This window comes from Pangasianodon hypophthalmus, chromosome 2 (genome assembly GCF_027358585.1).
Source record: "Pangasianodon hypophthalmus isolate fPanHyp1 chromosome 2, fPanHyp1.pri, whole genome shotgun sequence".
NCBI lineage: Eukaryota > Metazoa > Chordata > Actinopteri > Siluriformes > Pangasiidae > Pangasianodon > Pangasianodon hypophthalmus.
Genome location: NC_069711.1, coordinates 10904564 through 10924334, shown reverse-complemented (window position 1 = coordinate 10924334; position 19771 = coordinate 10904564). Strand labels below are relative to the sequence as shown.

General features: G+C 37.6%; 1 protein-coding gene and 1 long non-coding RNA gene across 3 annotated transcripts in view; one reads left to right on the top strand and one right to left on the bottom strand.

Annotated features, from left to right (window-relative positions):
- Positions 1-680: 680 nt before the first annotated feature.
- On the top strand, positions 681-18189 carry LOC113534445 (uncharacterized). The gene is made up of 3 exons (XR_003403497.3): positions 681-1041; positions 7146-7252; positions 18069-18189. It is a non-coding gene; the product is annotated as an uncharacterized LOC113534445 (long non-coding RNA).
- The window catches only part of necab3 (N-terminal EF-hand calcium binding protein 3), a 40814-nt gene continuing 30569 nt past the window's right edge, over positions 9527-19771 (bottom strand). For both annotated transcript variants that reach the window (XM_026927245.3, XM_034299987.2), the window contains exons 6-13: positions 18062-18198; positions 16494-16615; positions 15538-15617; positions 14537-14590; positions 14082-14194; positions 11427-11504; positions 11075-11166; positions 9527-10437 (exon numbers count right to left, since the gene is read on the bottom strand). In XM_026927245.3, the coding sequence (XP_026783046.1) occupies positions 10409-10437; positions 11075-11166; positions 11427-11504; positions 14082-14194; positions 14537-14590; positions 15538-15617; positions 16494-16615; positions 18062-18198 (705 nt within the window). In that variant the 3' untranslated portion in view covers positions 9527-10408. The remainder of the gene's footprint in view (positions 10438-11074; positions 11167-11426; positions 11505-14081; positions 14195-14536; positions 14591-15537; positions 15618-16493; positions 16616-18061; positions 18199-19771) is intronic.

Here is a 19771-nt window from a genome sequence, read left to right as displayed (position 1 = left end):
CTTTGGCACATACAAAGAAATGCTGTAAAGCAAAGATGCTTTTAAAAATAATGCAATTTTATATATATAAAGAGCAGGTTATGGTAATAAACTAAACAATCAATATTTGGTGTGACAACCCTTTTCTTTTTTTCTTTCTTTTTTTTTTTAAAGTAATCTTTTTTTAAGTAGTGCCACAGTTCTTCTATATATAATTCTTCTTCCACATATCTTCTATCTTCTATATGGAATGCAGACTTTGACCTTTTACCTGTCAAAACAGGAAAAAGGAACAGTCTTTGAGAACCAAAAAAGTCCAAACATGATCCTAAAAAAAGACAAACATTGCACCAAATCAGTCATTGTCAGATTCATTGCAGTCTTTGTGACTTTGACTGCCACACTTGGTTCTGTTTTGCAGCAAACCCCAGCAGCCTTCATTATGTTTTGTCTGGAAAGTGGTCTGTTATGTAGTATGTTGCTTTCTTTACTGACATAACATTTTTCTGTAACTTTTTTGGTTGGAAAAGTAACGTTTGGAAATGTAAAATGTTGTACTGACGCAATAATGCAAAAATTATAAAATAAATATCTATCACAACATTTGTACTTATACATATACATATACAAGTGTAAAAATAGGGTGCCTAAGACTTTTGCACAGTACTGTTCATTTGTATCTACTGCATAGCTCTTATTGCAATATCTTATGGCTCATGACTGCCAGAGTTTAATCTCACTGATAGTCAAGCTGAGGTAGCTATACTCTAACATATCTAATACTTTTCATCTTTTGTGTTTATGACAACTTTATAAATAGCAAATTGTCCTGCCTAATGTTTGCTGTTTGCCTTAGAGCCAAAAAGCTCAGACGCTATCAGACAGCTACCAGACTTAACCGCCAGATGGCAGCAATGATCTGTGTAGCACATGCAGGGCCCGGTCCCATCCCCACTGCAGGCATATCGCTCGAGGATGAACTTTGTGGATGTTTCCACTGCACCAGTGGAGAAACTGGAACAGGTCAGAAAGTACAAGTAATTAGCCACAAATGCAATAAATGTAAGTTTTTGCTCACATTTATCTTCATTTGTGACAAAATTTAGTTAAATTTTTATGAAATAATATAGTTCTGTAGGCATTACGTAGGCAATACCTTTTTTTTTTAGTTAGCCGATGTTAGCCTGATGAAAATATTTGAGGGGAAGATGTGGTTGGCTTAATTCTTGTAATAAATAACACAAATTAGTCATTTTTCTTAGATAATGTTAAAGATTATATAACATTCTTGCATAATTATATTTACAGTTAACATTTTGCGCTGCTACATAACTATTATTGTTACTTCTGGCTAGTTAAAAATTACCTCACGTTTTCTCTCTAGCATTAGCTCAGATTATAACTAACACTAGAGTCATGTTCACTGATATTCATCTCTAATGATTTCAAAATGTACATGATATGATATTGAGTTATCATGTTTTAGTCAAGTAAGGATGCTTTCATTTTTTTTTTGCACAGATATGGAAATAAAGCTGCTCCCGCAACAAGCCCACTATTAACATAACAACTTAGTGTCATTTTTACCTACAATTTCAGATTTAAAACATCATCCTGGGTTCATACTGCATACAGCACTGGCTTTCCAAATTAAACCGAATTGAGTTATTGAGTGTTGAGACAGTACAGTAGATGATACTATTGCAGAATTCTTAACATTGATCAAATGTCTGGCAAAACTAAAACATATTTTAATTACATATGAACGAGCTTAATTTCAAGAGCTTAATGCTCCTTACACAAGGATGAAGCTCCAGCATATTTTGCAGATCAAAGAAAGTAACCAACCATCAGGTCTAATCTGAGCATCTGCACCTTCTCCCTGAGAAAACAAGTTCTTTTTTTTATTTATTTTTTTTTATTTTGTTACAGCCACCATTATCAAAGTTATTATATTTATCACTGAGTTCTTACAGTTAGTAGCCTTTGGTTTTATCTAATCTGATCCAATTTGATTGGTTTAATTCAATCCAACTGACCTTGAGTTTAATCTATAAATAAGTTCAACTTGAACCTAATGTGCTCTTCTGATGGAAAGTTGAGGAATAAAAAGCTCATTGGGCCCAATAAATAACCAAAATATTATTGTACACATTTAAATAACAAGCGTAATATTTGAATAGATCATTGTGTTCATAAAATAAATCTGTATTGAGGGCGTCCAATTAATTCATTTCACTTTACAGTTGGGTTCCCTGGCTGAAAAAAGTTTCCAAAGGGCTTTATCCTAGAAACATTCTCTAATGGTCCAAGAATAATATGAGAGATAATGATTCACCAGGTCATTTCTTTTGCAGAATAGGCACAGGTGATTAAGTCAGGTAATTAAAAACCTGATTTGATCACAGAGACATACGACAGTATGGGAGTGTTCACTCCAGTGTTCGCGCCAGTGTTCACTCACTTCATGCCTATTACACATACTGCTTCATGGCTCAGTACATTTTCTCAGGGTTCAGCTGAACGCCCACCAACTGCCACTTATACCAGTCAGACATGCTATCATTAATAACCGTCTCAAGGTAAGAACAAAGGTTCGTTCAGCTATGCAAACACTGGCAGGAGCTTTTCAGGGTCACTCACAGTAAAAAGGATCATGACAAAACCTTAAAAAGGCTCAAAACAAACTTATAAGTGTAGTTCTAAAACTTCATCCATTAACATGTCCTAATGCAGTACATTTCAGAAAGTGAATCTGGTTAACTGTGGAAATAGAATAATGTGTAAAAACGCATTTTTTACATTGTGCAGCATTTATGGAACAAATTTATTCATTCATCTTCAGGGTCCTAGTAAGCGTTGCAGCAGAATTCACCACCCATTACCAGCCCATCACAGAGCACCATGCATACACACATTCACACACTCATGGGGCAGTTTAGCTTAGCCAATTCACCTACCTGCATGTTTTTGGACAGTGGGAGGAAAGCAGAGAACCTTGTAGGAAACCCATGTAAACAAAAGGACAGTAACCTGAGCTAAGGATTGAACCAAGACTCTGAGAATACCCTCTGCACCATTGTGCTGCCCCATGGAACACATTTACCTATAAATTCAAGCAAATACACTGATCAGCCATAACATATGACCACCTGCCTAATATTGTGTTGGTCCCCCTTTTGCTGCCAAAACAGCCCTGAGCCATTGAGGCATGGACTCCACTAGATCCCTGAAGGTGTGCTGTGGTATCTGGCACAAAGACGTCAACAGCAGATCCTTTAAGTCCTGTAAGTTGCGAGGTTGTCGAAGTCTCTCTAATCCTTACGCTTGGCCATTTTTCCTGTTTCCAACACATCAACTTCGAGAACCGACTGGTCACTTGCTGCCTAATATATCTCAACCCTTGACAGGTGCTATTGTAATGAGATAATCAATATTATTCACTTCATCTGTCAGTGGTCATAATGATATGACTGATCGGTGTATAATCATGAGGAATTTTTGCATTTGGATATTTTGAAATTTATGCATTTTTTCCTCACATGAAGTGATTAATTTACATTAGTTGGAAAATGCATATATCTGGTTATTTCTCTGTTGTGTTTCTCACACCATTGGGTCTTATGTTTCATGTTATGAGGACCACAATGGAAATAAACTTTATAGCTTTATTGGGTATTTATACTTGCTGTTTTTAATGTTTATAATGGTTCCTGGGCAAAGTTAAATGTATTCTAACCATCAGAGAAATTAGTTTATTTATTCAGCCCTCATGCTCTTTTGACTACTTAGTAAAGAGTATACTGTTGAGCTAGGCTGGGTGGTGTGGTGGTGCAGTGGGTAGTGTTGCTGCCACACAGCTTCAGGGTCTCTGGTTCAATGTTACTGCCAGGAATTGGACTGGCTATGCTTAAGTGCCCCTAGGTGTGTGTGTGTGTGTGTGTTTGTGTGTGTGCATTGTGCCTTCAGTAGATTGGTGTCCCATCCATTGTGTGTACCTGAGATTGACTCTGGTTCCACCCTGACAAAAATTGATAAATTAAAAAAATCATTTCAGCAGAATTTCTTTTATTCTTGTCTTGTCATTTGACTGACATTATCCAAATCTGGATCAAATTGAATTAGACATCAGTAGTTTTGTAAAGTTCTGGTATGTTTTCCTCATTCTCCAAAAGCTAATAACTAAGCTAAGAACTAAGAGCTATTCTGCATGGTCTTTTTTTTTTTAATTTAATGTTAATATCTACAGTTAAAATGACCCAAAATTCAGCTCTTGGCTTTTTCGTTCTTATTTCCAAAAAAATGAATGGCTGTACCTGAAAAAGTGTAAAAATGCCTAAAGCGGAGTGCTGTGGAAGAAAAATTTATGAGGTTAGCATTTCTTGCTTTGTCTTATTACTGAGAGTTTCCTGGCTCAGCAAGTTCTGTGAAAGCCTGCAGTCCTTCACTAAACAGCTTTTTCCTGCAACACTCACTTTCAGCCATATTTATTTGGCATGTTCTGTTATTTGATTGGGTTATGAAACAGATCGTGCTGCTGTTATCCAATCACAATTTCCCAGGGGCATTAGCCCACACGTTGCTCATCATCCCAGTCACATCCTGTACACCATTATTTAAACGCAGAAAATCTATTTGACACCTCAGATGCTTTTGGCACGATGGTAGAAGAGCTGATTCATTCAGCAAATTCGGGAAACCACATGCTTTGTCATTGCTGAGCCCAGCACGTACAAAATGAATACAGGACAAAATAATGTAGGAAAAGGGGAAAATAACACAGCTCGAGTCAGCCTCTTTGATATTTCTGCATCTTTTGATCTTGCATTCAATTGTGGTAATGCTAGAGAAATCCTGTTTAGCTTTTAATCATGGAAACACATATTCTGTGCCTCAAAGGCCATAGACCAAAGACCAAAAGCAAAGATTTGGATTTGATAAGGTATGAATGTGTGTGTGTTCTAATACATACACTCACTGTCCACTTTATTAGGAACACCTGTACAACTGAAAATTCTTGCAGTTATCTAATCAGCCAATCATGTGGCAGCACCAACAACCATACCATGGTCAAAGTCACTGAGATCACATTTTTCACCATTCTGATCATTGATGTGAACATTAACTGACGTTCTTGACCTGTAGCTTCATGATTTTATGCATTGCGCTGCTGCCACATGATTATTAGTATTATTTACTAATGTCCTGTCCTAATTTAGAAGCACTCATCATCAACTTCAAGCCTTTTTATTCGCCGCCCAGTTTTTCCTCATTCATTCGGGTGAATGTCTACATCCCTCCTCAAGCCTGCACGATCACGGCGCTGCAAAAGCTGGCTGATCAGATTACAGACACGGAGCAACATCACCCCGACTCACTTATTATTATTCTTGGTAATTTTAATAGAGCAAACCTCGCCTGGGAACTACCAAAATACAGACAGCACATTACGTGTCCCACCAGAGACAATAACATACTTGACCACTGTTACACAACAATAAAGGATGCATATCGTTCTGTTCCTAGAGCAGCTTTGGGACTCTCTGGTCACTGCCTAGTTCATCTTGTCCCAGCATATAGGCAAAAACTAAAATTTGTCAAGTCTGTATTAGGACTGTGAAGAGATGGACTAATGAAGCAGAGTGGGCTCTGCAAGCCTGTTTCGACTGCAGTGATTGGAGTGTTTTGTAAGCTGAAGCCACTGATTTGGATGAGCTCACTGATACTGTGACATCCTATATCAGTTTCTGTGAGTACATGTGTGCTCCCACCAGGACTTATTTAACATATAACAACGACAAACCATGGTTTACTATGAAACTCAGACAGCTTCCTCAAGCCACAGAAGATGCTTACAGAAGTGGGGACAAAGTGCTGTACCACCAACTACAAGACATTATCCCCTCAATCCGTTGGGAATCAACAACTGGCTGACAATCTGAACCATTTCTACTGTAGATTTGAAAGATGCAATCTCACACCCCACACATACTCTGACCAACATCTCTCCACACAACCATCAACACCTCCTGTTTGACACATGATGTGGTATACTTTGGATCATGAGCTATTTCGTTTCTTTCACCGTACTTTTCTCTTCTCATCATTCTGGTACAAGTTAATCTTGTTTTCATCAGTCCAAAGAATCTTAGTCCAGAACATGGGAGGCTTCGTTAGATGTTTTCTGGCAAAGTCTAATCTGGCTTTCCTGTTTTTGAATGTTACCAGTGGGTTTGCACCTTGTTGTAAACCCTCTGTATTTACATTCATGAAGGCTTCTCTTGATTGTAGATTTTGACAATGATACGCCTACCTTCTCCAGAGTATTCTTGACTTCTGTTGATGTTGTGAACAGGGTTTTTCTTCACCAAGGAAAGGATTCTGCGGTCATCCACTTTAGTTGTCTTCTGTGGTCTTCCAGGCCTTTCGATGTTGTTGAGCTCACCAGTGCTTTCTTTCTTTTTAATAATGTACCCAACTGTTGGCCACACCTAAGGTTTTTGCTATCTCTCTTATAGATTTATGTTGTTTTTTCAGCCTAATGATGGCCTCCTTCACTTGCATTGAGATCTCCTTGGACTTTGTATTGGTTGCTCCAGTCAAACAGCTGCCAAATGCCAACTCAATACTGGACCTTTTATCTGCTTCATTTATCTTGAACTAACGAGGGAATGGACCACACCTGGCCAATAAACTTCTTGTCAGTCAATTGTCCAAATACCGTTGAGCCCCTGAAAATGGAAGTACTTTGCTTAAAATGGCTGTAATTCCTAAATGGTAAATGCCATGTTTTTGTGGAACCTCTTAAAATAAAGCTGAAAGTCTACACTTCGATCCCATCTTGATTGTTTTATTTCAAATCCATTGTGGTGGTGTAGAAAGGCAAAATCACAAAAACTCTGTCATTGTCCAAATAAGTCCAGACCTAACTGTATCTATTCCATTTAAGCCTATTGTATGTGTGTGTGTGTGTGTGTGTATGCGAGCACACTTGGCAAAAGTGCTCTTTCTGATTCCGATTTAGTAAAATCATTAGCATTGCTTAAATTGTCTCCCTGTCACTGTTTTTATTGTCCACACATTGTGGTCAAGATATCTGTCTGTGTGTGTCCAAATCAGTGCTAACAGCAGGTTTGGGACCATTGTCATTTTCTCTTCATCTGCAGCATCATCATTTTTGGAGAAGGAGTATAAAGCCACTGGAGAAGAACAGAGTCAGTCATGGTGATGTGCGTAATTTCAACAATTTCAGCTCTCCAAGAAAACAGAAAAGGTACCACCAACCACCAACAAATTATTTTGCTATATAATTCATTATAATGACCTGTAAATTCAAATTTTTTGAGAAATATACCATTACATTTTCAAAAGAACTTGCCAATGAACAGATAATCATCTGCCGATAACCAGCACATGGAGAGTTAGCAGAACTGTAGTAAAAAGATCACACTAATAAAGTTGTACTATAAAAATTCTGCATACACAAATAGGTAACAAATTTATGTAAAAACAAACAAACAAAAACAACAACAAACAAAGTAACTTAGTAAGGTGCTGGTCCACCATGAGCCTCCAGAACAGCCTCAGTCCACCTTGGTATAGATTCTACAAGTCTCTAAAACTGTACTGGAAGGATGAACACCATTCATCAATACAATATTCCCTCAATTGTTGTTTTAATGATGGTGGTGGAGAGCACTGTCGAACACTGTCTAAAATCTCCGATAGGTGTTGAATTGGGTTGAGATCTGGTGATGGAAGACCATATCATATGGCATACATCATTTTCATATCCCTTATTCTATTCAGCAAGTCCTCATGCCCTATGGATGGAGGCAGAGTCTCTCTGGAGGAGGCCACTCCCATTAGAATAAAGATGTTTCATCATAGGAAGTGATCAGTCAGAAGAACTTTGTACTGATTTTCAGTGACCTTTCCCTTTAAGTGGACCATAACCTGGGCAGCAAAATGCCCCTACAGTATAACAGAGCCACAGTTTTTTTTTTTTTTTAATCTATAGTTGAGATGGATTTTCATTCATTTATTTATCTTCAGTAACAGTTTTATACTGGTTTGGTCATGGTGGCTCCAGCTTAACATTGGGTACCACAAGGGCACATGGAGAACATTCAAAACTCTGGACAGAGAGCAACCTGAGCTTAGGATCAAAGCTGCACCTTTAGCTGTTGAATGGTTGGAGGGACCAATGCTAACAGGACACATTTGAAACATAAAGCTTCATTTTGAATAAAAATTTAAATGAAACATCCAAATGGAAGTGTTGATCAGAGTAAGCTAATATTCTCTGTTTTTGTGTTTGTGTGTTACTGACAAACCCAGCTGGATCATTTGAAATGTATGAAGTCCTTCGGCGAAGCTTGCAGCCTGATTAATGTAGAGCCACCCACCCACACACAACACACACACACACACACACGCACATACACACTGACAGCCTGTTTAATACAAATCTTCAAATTCTTTCATTCTGGCTTTAATGTTATTTGCAGCCTTAATATTTCTCACATACAAAACAAAACTCAAACAGACAAATATACTGTACACCACATATATATCACATCAGAAAGCAGGTTCTTGAAACAGTTCTTATGAACTGACCTTTATCAGTGAGATAACTGGGCCAAGTGTGCCACAGTGACTTACTGTCATCTTATCTATTAAAGTCTTCAACTGCTTGTCAGCAAAAACAAAAAAAATTATTACCATTTTTCTAAACAGTCGAATAACTATATTTTTTTACAGAGAAAGTTAAGATGAGTCAATCATTAAGTGAATAATTAAAGAGTGTTTTGGACGTTCACACTTGAGAACAGATTTAGTTCTTATTGTTAGCCTGAGTGACAAGCAGGTGACACTTTCTCTAAAATTAAACTTTTCACAAGTGAGAGAAGTAGGAGAGTGTTTCTTTGTCCCAGCTGAATATGCAGCTGTACCCATTAGCCTCAGTTCCGTTCAAGTTGACATTAATGCTGGTATTTTAACTGTTGACCTCATTGGAATGAATAATGGGCTATGTTAATATAACTGACAAATTAGTGAATTAATTTCAAATAATTTCACAAACCAGCAGTTTTTATTTGCTTTAGAGCTTTTCCCCCCTCAGACTTCTTCACTAGCCTTACTGAACAAGGTTTTTAATGGCTCCGGTTAGTCTTACTGATTTGCCACTACACATCTCTGACACCTCATTACTATTGTTCAGGTTGTATATGTGATTTATGTGCAACGTTAAAACCCTTTATGTGTCTGTATATAGCAAAGAGCTTCAGCAAAAGTGCCTCACACAGCTAAATCAGCTCAGTCATAATGTTAAGAGCTGCTATGCATTGTCATAACATTCACAAAGTTCTATCAGTTGGGAAGTTTGTCATGTCACTTCATAAAGTCATAAATAATATTTTTTTAAAAATCATATTTGCAGCAAGAATAGAAGCACAGTGTAATCACATTTTGACAAAATTGACTGAAAGCTTTGAAATAAAATTCTGTGATCAAAATGACAAGAAAATTAGGGGAACTAGAGAGGTACACAAATCATGTTTTTAGTTTTATTTTGCATATGCTTAAATGCAATAGATATAAGTAAGTAATAAGTAAATACATAAATAAATAAATCTGAGCAACCTTAGGTCAAGCAATTAACATATACAGGCTATATCAACATATAGAGATATGCTTATTCATCAAACAATAGGAAATAAAGAAAATAGACTCAGTTAATGAGTATACTTCTTTAACTGAAATACTTAATATAAATACATAAATACATATAATAAGAGCTTATCTTAAATTGGTAGGACTTGCGTAATGACTGAGAAACCACAAGGCAGAACAGTCAAGTTCCAAATATGGGCTACTCTATTCACACAATCACACAGTTGAGTTTTATCTTTAGAAACCTTAAGCAAGCATGGACAATGGTTTAAGTCAACAACGTCTTAAACTAAAATTTCTAATAAGCATGCAATCTATTTTTGTTCTATGGTACCCAAGGAAGTAAACATTGAGTCTAAAGTTGTCAAAGCAAATAGCGATATACCTTCTTTCCATTTACACATTTAATTTTTATAAGTGAAAAAAGCTCCTTTCTTAATCTGAACACAGTTTCCACCTCAAAACCATGTAAGCTCTCAAGGCTCTTTCAACAGCCTCTGCATGAAGCAAAAGTCACTTTGATTTTCTATACATGCTAGAGAGATTAGAACCATGCCTGGATTTGTTTGATCATTTTCATACAGATGGAATGATAAAGGAACACAAACGAAGCCATGAGGTGGAAGGAAGACAATATTTTTGTCTGAGCTAGGGAGCAGCAAGACACATACACACAGGGTCATTTTGAGATGCTGTACTTATTTTTTCTTTTTTTTTCTCATTTGCAAAGGTTGCATACTGCATATTGTGGAGGTTAATTGTTTGTCATAATCCACCAGGATGCTGAGAGGGAGAGAGGGGGCGAGAAAGAGAGAGAGAGAGAGAGAATTTTTGTTACTTTTAACACATTCAGTATGCTACTTTCATCAAATTTAACAAAGGCAGTGTTGCCTATGTGTACCACATGCTGAAAAAAGAGATGCTAGTTAAACGCTGTTCAGTTCAATCTATTATCACTTGATACATCAATTTTTTACTTCCTCAAATCGAACATCAAGTCAAGATGAAACCTACAATAGAAAACCAAGTTTAGAATAGCACTGTTTGCTTAACTAAACATTAGCACATAATATGTTAACTAGCATTTGCTTACGATATATATCATTTAGAATTGTGTAGATAGGGCTGACTGCATAGCTTTTATTTCTTGATATTGCCTTCCAGCTATATAATTTTCAGGTGTCTGTTAGCTCAAGTTACCCGAATCTCAAGCAAATATACTACAGACAAATAAAAAGCCTATTTTACTACACAAAACCTGTCGAACTCTCACGAAAAGCAGTACCAAAATGTATTGCTTAAGTTATTACTTCAGGTGTGGGGGCAAGTTAATGGCTTGCCAAGACAGTCCCATCACATCCCCATACATAGCCAACCTCTCTCAAAATAAAACACTTCCAACCTGCACACAATCACGTACCAGGCATAAGCATGGTGGAGACGAGTTCAGGATCCTCCAGCATATCTATGATACAGCGCTGAAAAGTCTTGCTCGCCTCAGACTGCAGATAACTGAGAGAAAGAGAGCAAGAGACAGACTACTAATTCATAGTCTAAAAATACTACTTGCCACAACTATAATCCTAAGGATTCAGTAAGAAAACAGATCTATGCGTGTAGAGGATGGAGCAGCATTTCCTAGATGATCTGCCATCTGCTCATCAGCTAAGTGTGCCTTTTAAACAAACAGGAACACAGCTGATACACACTGACCTCATTTCTTGCAAAATGACTACACACATGCGTTATGTATTACACACATAGACCCCTACCTCATCCAGGATATACGATCTTGCCAAAACTCGTATATTATATAGCAGCTCTTCTCAGGCAGCTTCTGGATGGACACACTGAAAAAACAAGGTGTAGAATGGCTGATGAGTTTCTAATCAATATTAGTGGTTGCACTTATAACACCACAACACCTTTAGTTTCTCTCCATACCTGATGTGACATCATTCATTCATTTATTCATTCATTTCAGTAGCTGCTTTATCCTATTCAGGGTCACAATGGATCCAGAGCCTATCCTGGGAGCACTTGACACGAAGTGGGAATACACCCAGTCCACTGGAGTGCAACAAGCTCATGCACAGTCACATACTCATTCGCACCTAGGGGCAATTTAGCCTAGCCTTTAGTTTTTGGGAGGTGGGTGAAACCAGGAGGAAACCCATGCAAATTTGTGGAGAACATACAAAACTCCACACAGTAACCCAAGCTAAGGCTCGAATTTGGGACTCTGGAACTGTGCCACTGTGCCCATGGGGAATTTATTTGTTTCAAAAATGTTTTCTTCTTTGTGATTCATTATTATTGATCTGATCTTGCTCTCCAGTGGGCAAAAGCCCTTTAAATAAACCATAATCTACTGGTTATTACCACATTGCCATGGGGAATCGGTAGGATAGCAATTTGATAAAAAAAAAAAAAAAAAGTCCTGTTTATTTTTACTCTGCTAGTGGAAATAGATCCCGAAGAAGCCACACTCACTTTATAGCACGTCACATTGATTTGTACATTCCCATTAACGGTGCTTCTGGTAAAACTGGTGTCTTTTGTTCCTTTTCATCTTCATCTGATAATATTTTCATATTAAGTCAAAACTTATATTCCTGAAAATTATCATTTGCCATGTCTACTGAGGATGTCGCTAACAACACTGTAGTAACCATTTCGAACTAGGAAGTGGAATTTTATATGGCAAACACAGATGAACAGTGTGATACAATCAGTGAAACATCTCAGAGAGGTCATACTAAATGTAAGCACTAAGAATGCTGCTCGACCAGTCAAATTAGTGGACTAGAACCAATATAACCAATATAAAATATCTGTTTTTGTATACACTATATGGCCAAAAGCATGTGGACAACTAGCCATTACAATCACAATGTGCTTGTTGAACATCCCATTCCAGATTTTATGCTATATTTTGGATTGTGGCTGTGGAGATTTCAGCCACAAGAGCATCAGTCGTCATTGTAAATGAGAACTGGTTCTCAATTGACTTACCTGGTTAAATAAAGGTTATATCAGTGAAGTCAGGTATTGATATCGAGCGAGGAGTCCTTGTGTGCAGTCAGCATTCCAGTTCATCCCAAAGGTGTTCTTCCACTCCAAGCTTGGCAAACCATGTCTCTGTGGATGCTGCTTTATTATATATTAAGCTTTTAATGGTTTTACCAACAAATCACTGGTCAGGAAATTAGCAAGAGTGAAACAAATAGATAAAGGAACTTGTATGGGATAGTTTTTCCCTTTGATTTCTTTAAATGTTTAAGCCTTGTGGCCCTTGATGAGCTGTATCAGGTGTGGCAGATAACCAAATAATGACTAATCTTTTAAGAAAAAAAAAATCCCAGAAGATTTTATCTTGAAAATTTTATGCACCCAGACATGTGTTAGTTTGAATTTTACATCAAACATTTTATGATTTTACCTTTGCATACAGGAAGAGTATATAAGTGAATTTCCCTGTTTCTAGCTTTTCCCCAAACAAACAGTTTACTGCAGCAAAAGTAAACCAGCAAATGGAGGCACAGGAGCTCTCAGGAGTGCATTTGATTAATTCTTGCTAATTTTCTGACCAAAGTTATTTAAGACCATTAAAAGCTTAATATTTGCCATTTTGGGCTTGGCCCATTTTTGTTTTGCCAAGGAGCGTACTAAGACATTCTAGACAATTATGTTCTTCAATTTTGTGGCAACAGTTTGGGGAAGCCCCACATATGGGTGTGATGGTCAGGTCCGCAAACTTTTGGCCATATAGTGTATATCTTGCATATTCTAGTTTATTACAATAAGATCTTTAAGAACCTGAGGTTATATACAGTTAACACTAGAATTACAAGCACCCTTTAAGACAATATAAAATAAACATTCAATTTTTAATATTTTATTCAAATTTTCTACTCAAACTTACCACCTTATCCTGCTCAGGGTAGATCTAGAACCTTACCCCGGAGTTACACTTACACTAAGTCCAAGGCAGGAATACACCCTTGAGGGGATGCCAGCTGCGAAGCCAATCTGCCTAGCTGCAGTTTTTTGGGGACTTGGCAGGAAACAGGACATTATTACACAGACAGCAACCCTAGCACAGGATTAAACTGGGGATTCTGGAGCTGTGAGATGGCTAAGCTACCCATTGTACCACCATGCTGCCACAGTGTTTATATAATTAGTAGTAAATGAAAAAATGAGGCTTTCCAAATATGAATTGTAGGGGTGCCAATTATTTTAAAACAGTAATAATTGCACCAAAAAGAACAAAAAGAAGAATTTTTTTGTATGTATAAAAATATTGTATTAAAATTAGAAATAATTCAGCATCCCTATATGCGTAGGCTCAAAATATCATGCTGGCATGTTATTCATTTGAGATTTTTGGGGTAATTTTCATGTGTAGACATGTAAATTCTCACTGAAGGTTGTCACTTTGGTTGGTGGTGGAGTCAGCATAGCTTTTCAGGGCCTTTTGAAACTCCTCAAGATTGTCCTCCGTCACTGCCATCTGCCTCTGCACCAACAGAATGTTCTAGATGGAAGAGAGGGAGCAGGGAGAGCAAGGAACATACAGTGAGAAATGCTCACAGAATGCTAGATATAGAACAGAGTGAAAGAAAGGAAATACAGTGCATGGGGAAAAAAGGATAAGGATAAAGTCAATATGAGAGGCAGCGAGGAAGCACTGAGAAAGATAATATAAAGCTTAAAAACGAAGTCAGACTTCAAAGCCTATCGATCTACTGGACCTGCATTCTCAGATTACATATCTCCTCAGCACAGAGAGTAGAACTGGCCAGCTTCTGAGAGCTGTTAGTGCTACTTGGAGATACCTGATGGTGCAGGGAGCTCTGCAGCAGATGCAAACACTCACTGATTTATATGTGCTGGCAAGTGGGTCCTCTTTCAGCGGCTCCAGCTTTGGACTCTGGAAAAAGGAGAGGACATTTAGAAAATTGCATAAAGAAAGTACAAACCTTCCACTGGATCACTGCAAACTATTAGTGTGTAATTGTATTAATGACTATCTTGTGAATGGGTGGATGAATGACATAATGTCTAAGTGGCTTCATGTGGAAGTGTAAGATGCACTATATGAATAAATGGATGTATAGACGAGGAAAAATAAGACAGACTGACAGGTATACTTTACTTAGGGTGGGTGGGTGGTTGGGTGGATGGATTAGATAGGTGGGTAGGATTGAATGGATGGATGGATGGGACTGGATAGAAGGATGGATAGGATTGGATGGATGGATTCTTGACAGGTCACATACATTTCTGAATGGATGGCTGGATAGGATTGGACGGATGGATTCATGATGGGTCACAATAAACATCCCTGGATGAATGGCAATTGATAGATGGGATTGGATGGATGAGTGGATGAATGGATCAATGGATAGATGGGATTTGATGGATAGACTGATGGATGAATAGAAGAGATTGGATGGATTGTTAGATGGATGGATGGATAGGATTGGATAGATGGATTAAACGTTAAACGTCCCTGGATGGATGAGTGCCGCTGGATGAATGAGTAGGACTGGATGTATAGAAGGATGGATGGATGGATGGATGGATGGGATTGAATGGATGAATGGATGGACGGATGGAAAATGGGTAGGTGAATGGAGCACATTGACAGCTTAATGGAGAGATATAGTTTGATGAGGAATAAATCTATGTAAGGTAGCTGAATAACTGGCTAAATGAAATGACAGATGAAGTCACAGATGTAGTCTGATGGAATAATAGATACATAATGGAGGTGGGTGAACAGAAAGACAATATGATGTATAATGGAGACAATAAGACGTATGAAGAAATGAATGAACAGAAGTGTGTCAGAAGTGTGTGGTCACAGGTGCTCACCTGGCACTCCAGTTTGTCAATGAGCTGTTGCAGTCTGTTGATCTGAGAGGACCAGTGGTCATCTGTATCCACAGTAACACCTGAGGCATAATAGACACCATCTGTCACAAACCAGGCAAGCTCGTTCAGGCTCAGTGACAAAGCTCAAGGCTTGTCAGTGGGAGGCACAGTGACGACTCTTCAGTCTGTTTGCTAACAATACACCAGCCAATCAAGCTAATGTTTTTAGCTTAGCATTGTAAAAGAGCCTTCCTTTTTTTTACCAGTTATTTAAAAAAGCAAATGGCTAGTCACATTAAATGTTTCTGAATTGCAGAAACTGTTCATAATCAATAAAACATCACTTAGATGTTATACAAGTCACAATACAGTGTGAAGAACACTAACTGGCCTTTTCCAGATAATTTTTTTCAAACACCACCTTTTTATTAGAGGAAATCACAGGGAAAAAATCACATAGTAAATGCATGAAATTTCATTCTCCCTTTAGAAATCCAAAAAGATTTTATTATCGATTGTATTTCTGGCATATTTACACCCCTTTGATGACAAGTGGTTTTATTATATTTTAATCATGTGATTGTATTGATTATATTTCAATGTTATAAACATCAGTAGTGTGTATATAAACTGCGTATGTATAAGATCAAGGCCATACCACATCAGAGCTAGCTATAAGCCAGCTATAAGCACTCATTTCTGATATAGAGCTCTTAAGGACAAGGTCTAACACTCACACCAATTTCACCATATCAAAGTGACACCCAGACAAGTGCCACAACAGAAAGGCTAGAACCACTTTGACAGTAATTGCAGCACCAATGATGAGGACTCTTGGCAGAAATGACATGACATTCAGGCTAAGGCTCAGATGAAATGAAATGTGTGTGTGTGTGTGTCTCTGTCTGTCTGTCTTTCTGTCTGTCTGTGTCTGCATGTGCTTATATGTGCATCACCTGTGGTAAGGATGCCAGAGTATGGGTCTGTAGGAGAGAGGCACATGTTTTTCTGCACTCTGCGACCACACCTCCTGTTATTCTTCTGTAAGGAGAGATGCTCTGGTACCTTCACCTCAACCCTGGGTAGAAAGAGAGCGAAGGGGAGGGGGGGTAAAGAACAAAATTGATTGTCACTGTTCTTAAAAGCATTATTTTTATGGTCATTACCATCATGCTCAGTTGCTCTGGCAACACTGTAGGAAAAATATTCATGCCAAAAGCCAACCGAGCAATGAAGTCCAAGTTAGGATAGACAAATAAGAAGGACACTAGGCCTATGGCTGACAGTTCATTGTGATATGAATAATTGTGAGTCAACATTTCTGCTGACTTTATGCCACTGCTAAATATGTCAGTAGTGTGATTATACATGTAAACAGCCATTTATTACATAAAACATTACTGAAATACAATAATAGGTTACTGTCTAATAAAGAATGTAGCAACAACTATGTAAATAAATAATGTTCTATTCTGTTCCAACTGAACAAAACATTACTGTGTTCCATAACAAAACAGTTACTAATAGCTCGTCGTTCAAAGCTGAGAATAATGATTACAATATGAGGATGCTGTGATGTGATTACATCAGAATTATTCAGAATAAACTGACTATATACATACAAATATGACTGTAGAGTACAAGTGTTAATTAAGTGATTACATAATAATTATATTAGGCTTAATGGCTTCAAAAATACTTTTTCTGTGAGTTGTCATGGTCACTGGAAGAGCACACACACACACACACACACACACACATCTACACCAGTGGCATAGCTAGGGTGGTGTTTTTCAGGTTTGAACCCTCCCTGAAATAATGATTATAATGATTATTATAGCACAATTACTGCACAAAATGATATTCAGTGTCAAATTGTAATTGCTATATAGTAACTATGTTCATAACTATGGTGAGAAGCAGGATTAACCAATGAGGATTTGAAACCCATTACTGTTTGAAATCCAGCTAGCTATACTCTGAGCTGAGGGATATCTAGATGAAACTCCAGCATTAGAAATACCAGATGTTAACTGCAGGAGTAGGAAAAGAAGGGTAGTTCTCATTTTATAAGATAAAATATAATTTCTTCACATTCCTAGCATGTTATTTTAATCATTTTCCATGGAACTGTCATAAAGGTATCTTATATCAACATTATTAATATGACAAGATTGGTTGATCATGCCTTAAATGATTAAGTAACAAGTTTGTGCCTCACTGCTCTTACTATTAAAATGCACAACAAACCACATCAATTTCACAACAAACCACATCAATTTAATTGTACACATCATGCGGTGATTTTTATTTAAAAATCCCCCCCAAATTACTTCCTGATAATATGGTAATGTCACTGATCTACACAAGCAAAATGATGCCGAGATTCATTATGAATGCCACCGAGATGAACATAGGTTCAATTTCACGGTTATGGTTAGAAAGCAGTCCTGGCACTGCTTCAGAATCTGTGACTTGTGTGTGTGTTTGTGTGTGTGTGTGTGTGTGTTTGTGTGTCTCTCACGGTGCAGGGCTGCTCTGCTCCTCCACGGCCTCCATGGCACACTGCAGAGACATCTGAAGAGAGAGCAGCTGGCTGGACGTCTCCCTCAGCATAAAGCGTGTCACAAACTGCCCCAACACGGACGAGCCCTGATACTCCTGCAGAGAGAGAGGGAGTCATGTTAGCTAGATAGTAGCTCATTAATGGAAGTAGAATGTGACATAAGTGCAGTCCATGAGTAATTGGACATAATGTTTGTGTTGGCTGTGTGGTCCTGATTGATTGGAAATTAAAAAAAAATGGTTATGAGTACTAAACAAAACTGTATCACTGTCCAGTTGTTTACAGACTACATCATGTACAAAGACAATGAGACTCAACTACTGCAACAAGGGAACTGAACCAGGAACATCTGACGCATCCACAGTCCTATGAGGTTTCACTAAACAAAAACAGCTCAAACGGAACTGAAGAGTGCTGGTAGAGTCCTCTCATTTAGCCGCTAGTGGTTCAGACACCGGCATCACCTTTCTAATTAGACCAAAATTTTTTGTTGTATGATACAATAAAAACTGATGTAATCCCCGAATCATTGTCATTTTTAGGTAATAACTTTACTCTCTGTAAACAAAGTTTCATACAGTTTTGTTGGCTAGTAATCTGAAAGTTCCTCATATTTATGACACATATTTCTCTCTCTCTCTCTCTCTCTCTCACTCTTTCTCACTCTCTATGATTTACAATACATCCTGCAATATTAGGTCCATTTAAATATACTGTATTTATTTTGTCAGAATTTTGTGTTTTTGTTATCAGAACAATCATACGCTATATAAGCAACAAAAGAAACCCCAGCTGACACAATCAAATGAAGCCAAAATGTAGTTTGATTGCAAACACTAATGTAAAAAAAGTAATAATTTCTAATTGGAAAACACCCTGTTATTACAAATATGTGCAATCACAAAATATCTTTAACATGGTACCTTTCTAGAAAAGATGAAGAAGTCAGATTTTGTAGTTTTGCATTTTTTTAGTCAGTGGTCAGTATTTGGCTTATAATTAAGCTGGTTTTTAGCACTCCAGTTGTGCAATTTTGCCACCAATTCCAGCTTTTAATGGCTTGAACTGGGAATATTAATAACACTCACATCTATTTGAAACAATCTTGCTCATCATAAGCTTTAAAATGATGTATGATCTGGCATGATCTTCAATGATCTAGAAGACATTTCTCTTTTTTTCATGTTTACTTTTTTCATTAATATATCATATTTCAGTATCTCATTTACAGCCTTCTTCATACAGCCTTCAGTGGCTTGTGTAGCTTCATCATCAGCTGTTACCTCTCCAATACTGCCAAGTACATTATCGTGTAATTGTTCTGGCCAACAGGACTGTATAGTGAAAAACCTTATATCTAGGTCAGTCCACTGTGTTTGTAATGTCTTGTTACTGACCACAACAATGGACGTGAGATGTGCCTTTGCTGCGTGTTCTCTAGAAAGAAACAAGTAATGTGCTGTTTACCTCCTGTTGTCCCCCCAACCTACTGGGCTGCCTTCAAGTAGCTGAAGGAGATGTTTACTAGGAGATGAGTATTTTGTAGAAATGTCACCCAAAAACCAGTTTTATATGATCATGACATGACATGTTTCGATAGGGTTATGGATGGATAGATTGGGGGGGGGGGGGTATTTATGATTAACATGCAGTGTGTAAATCTGTAAA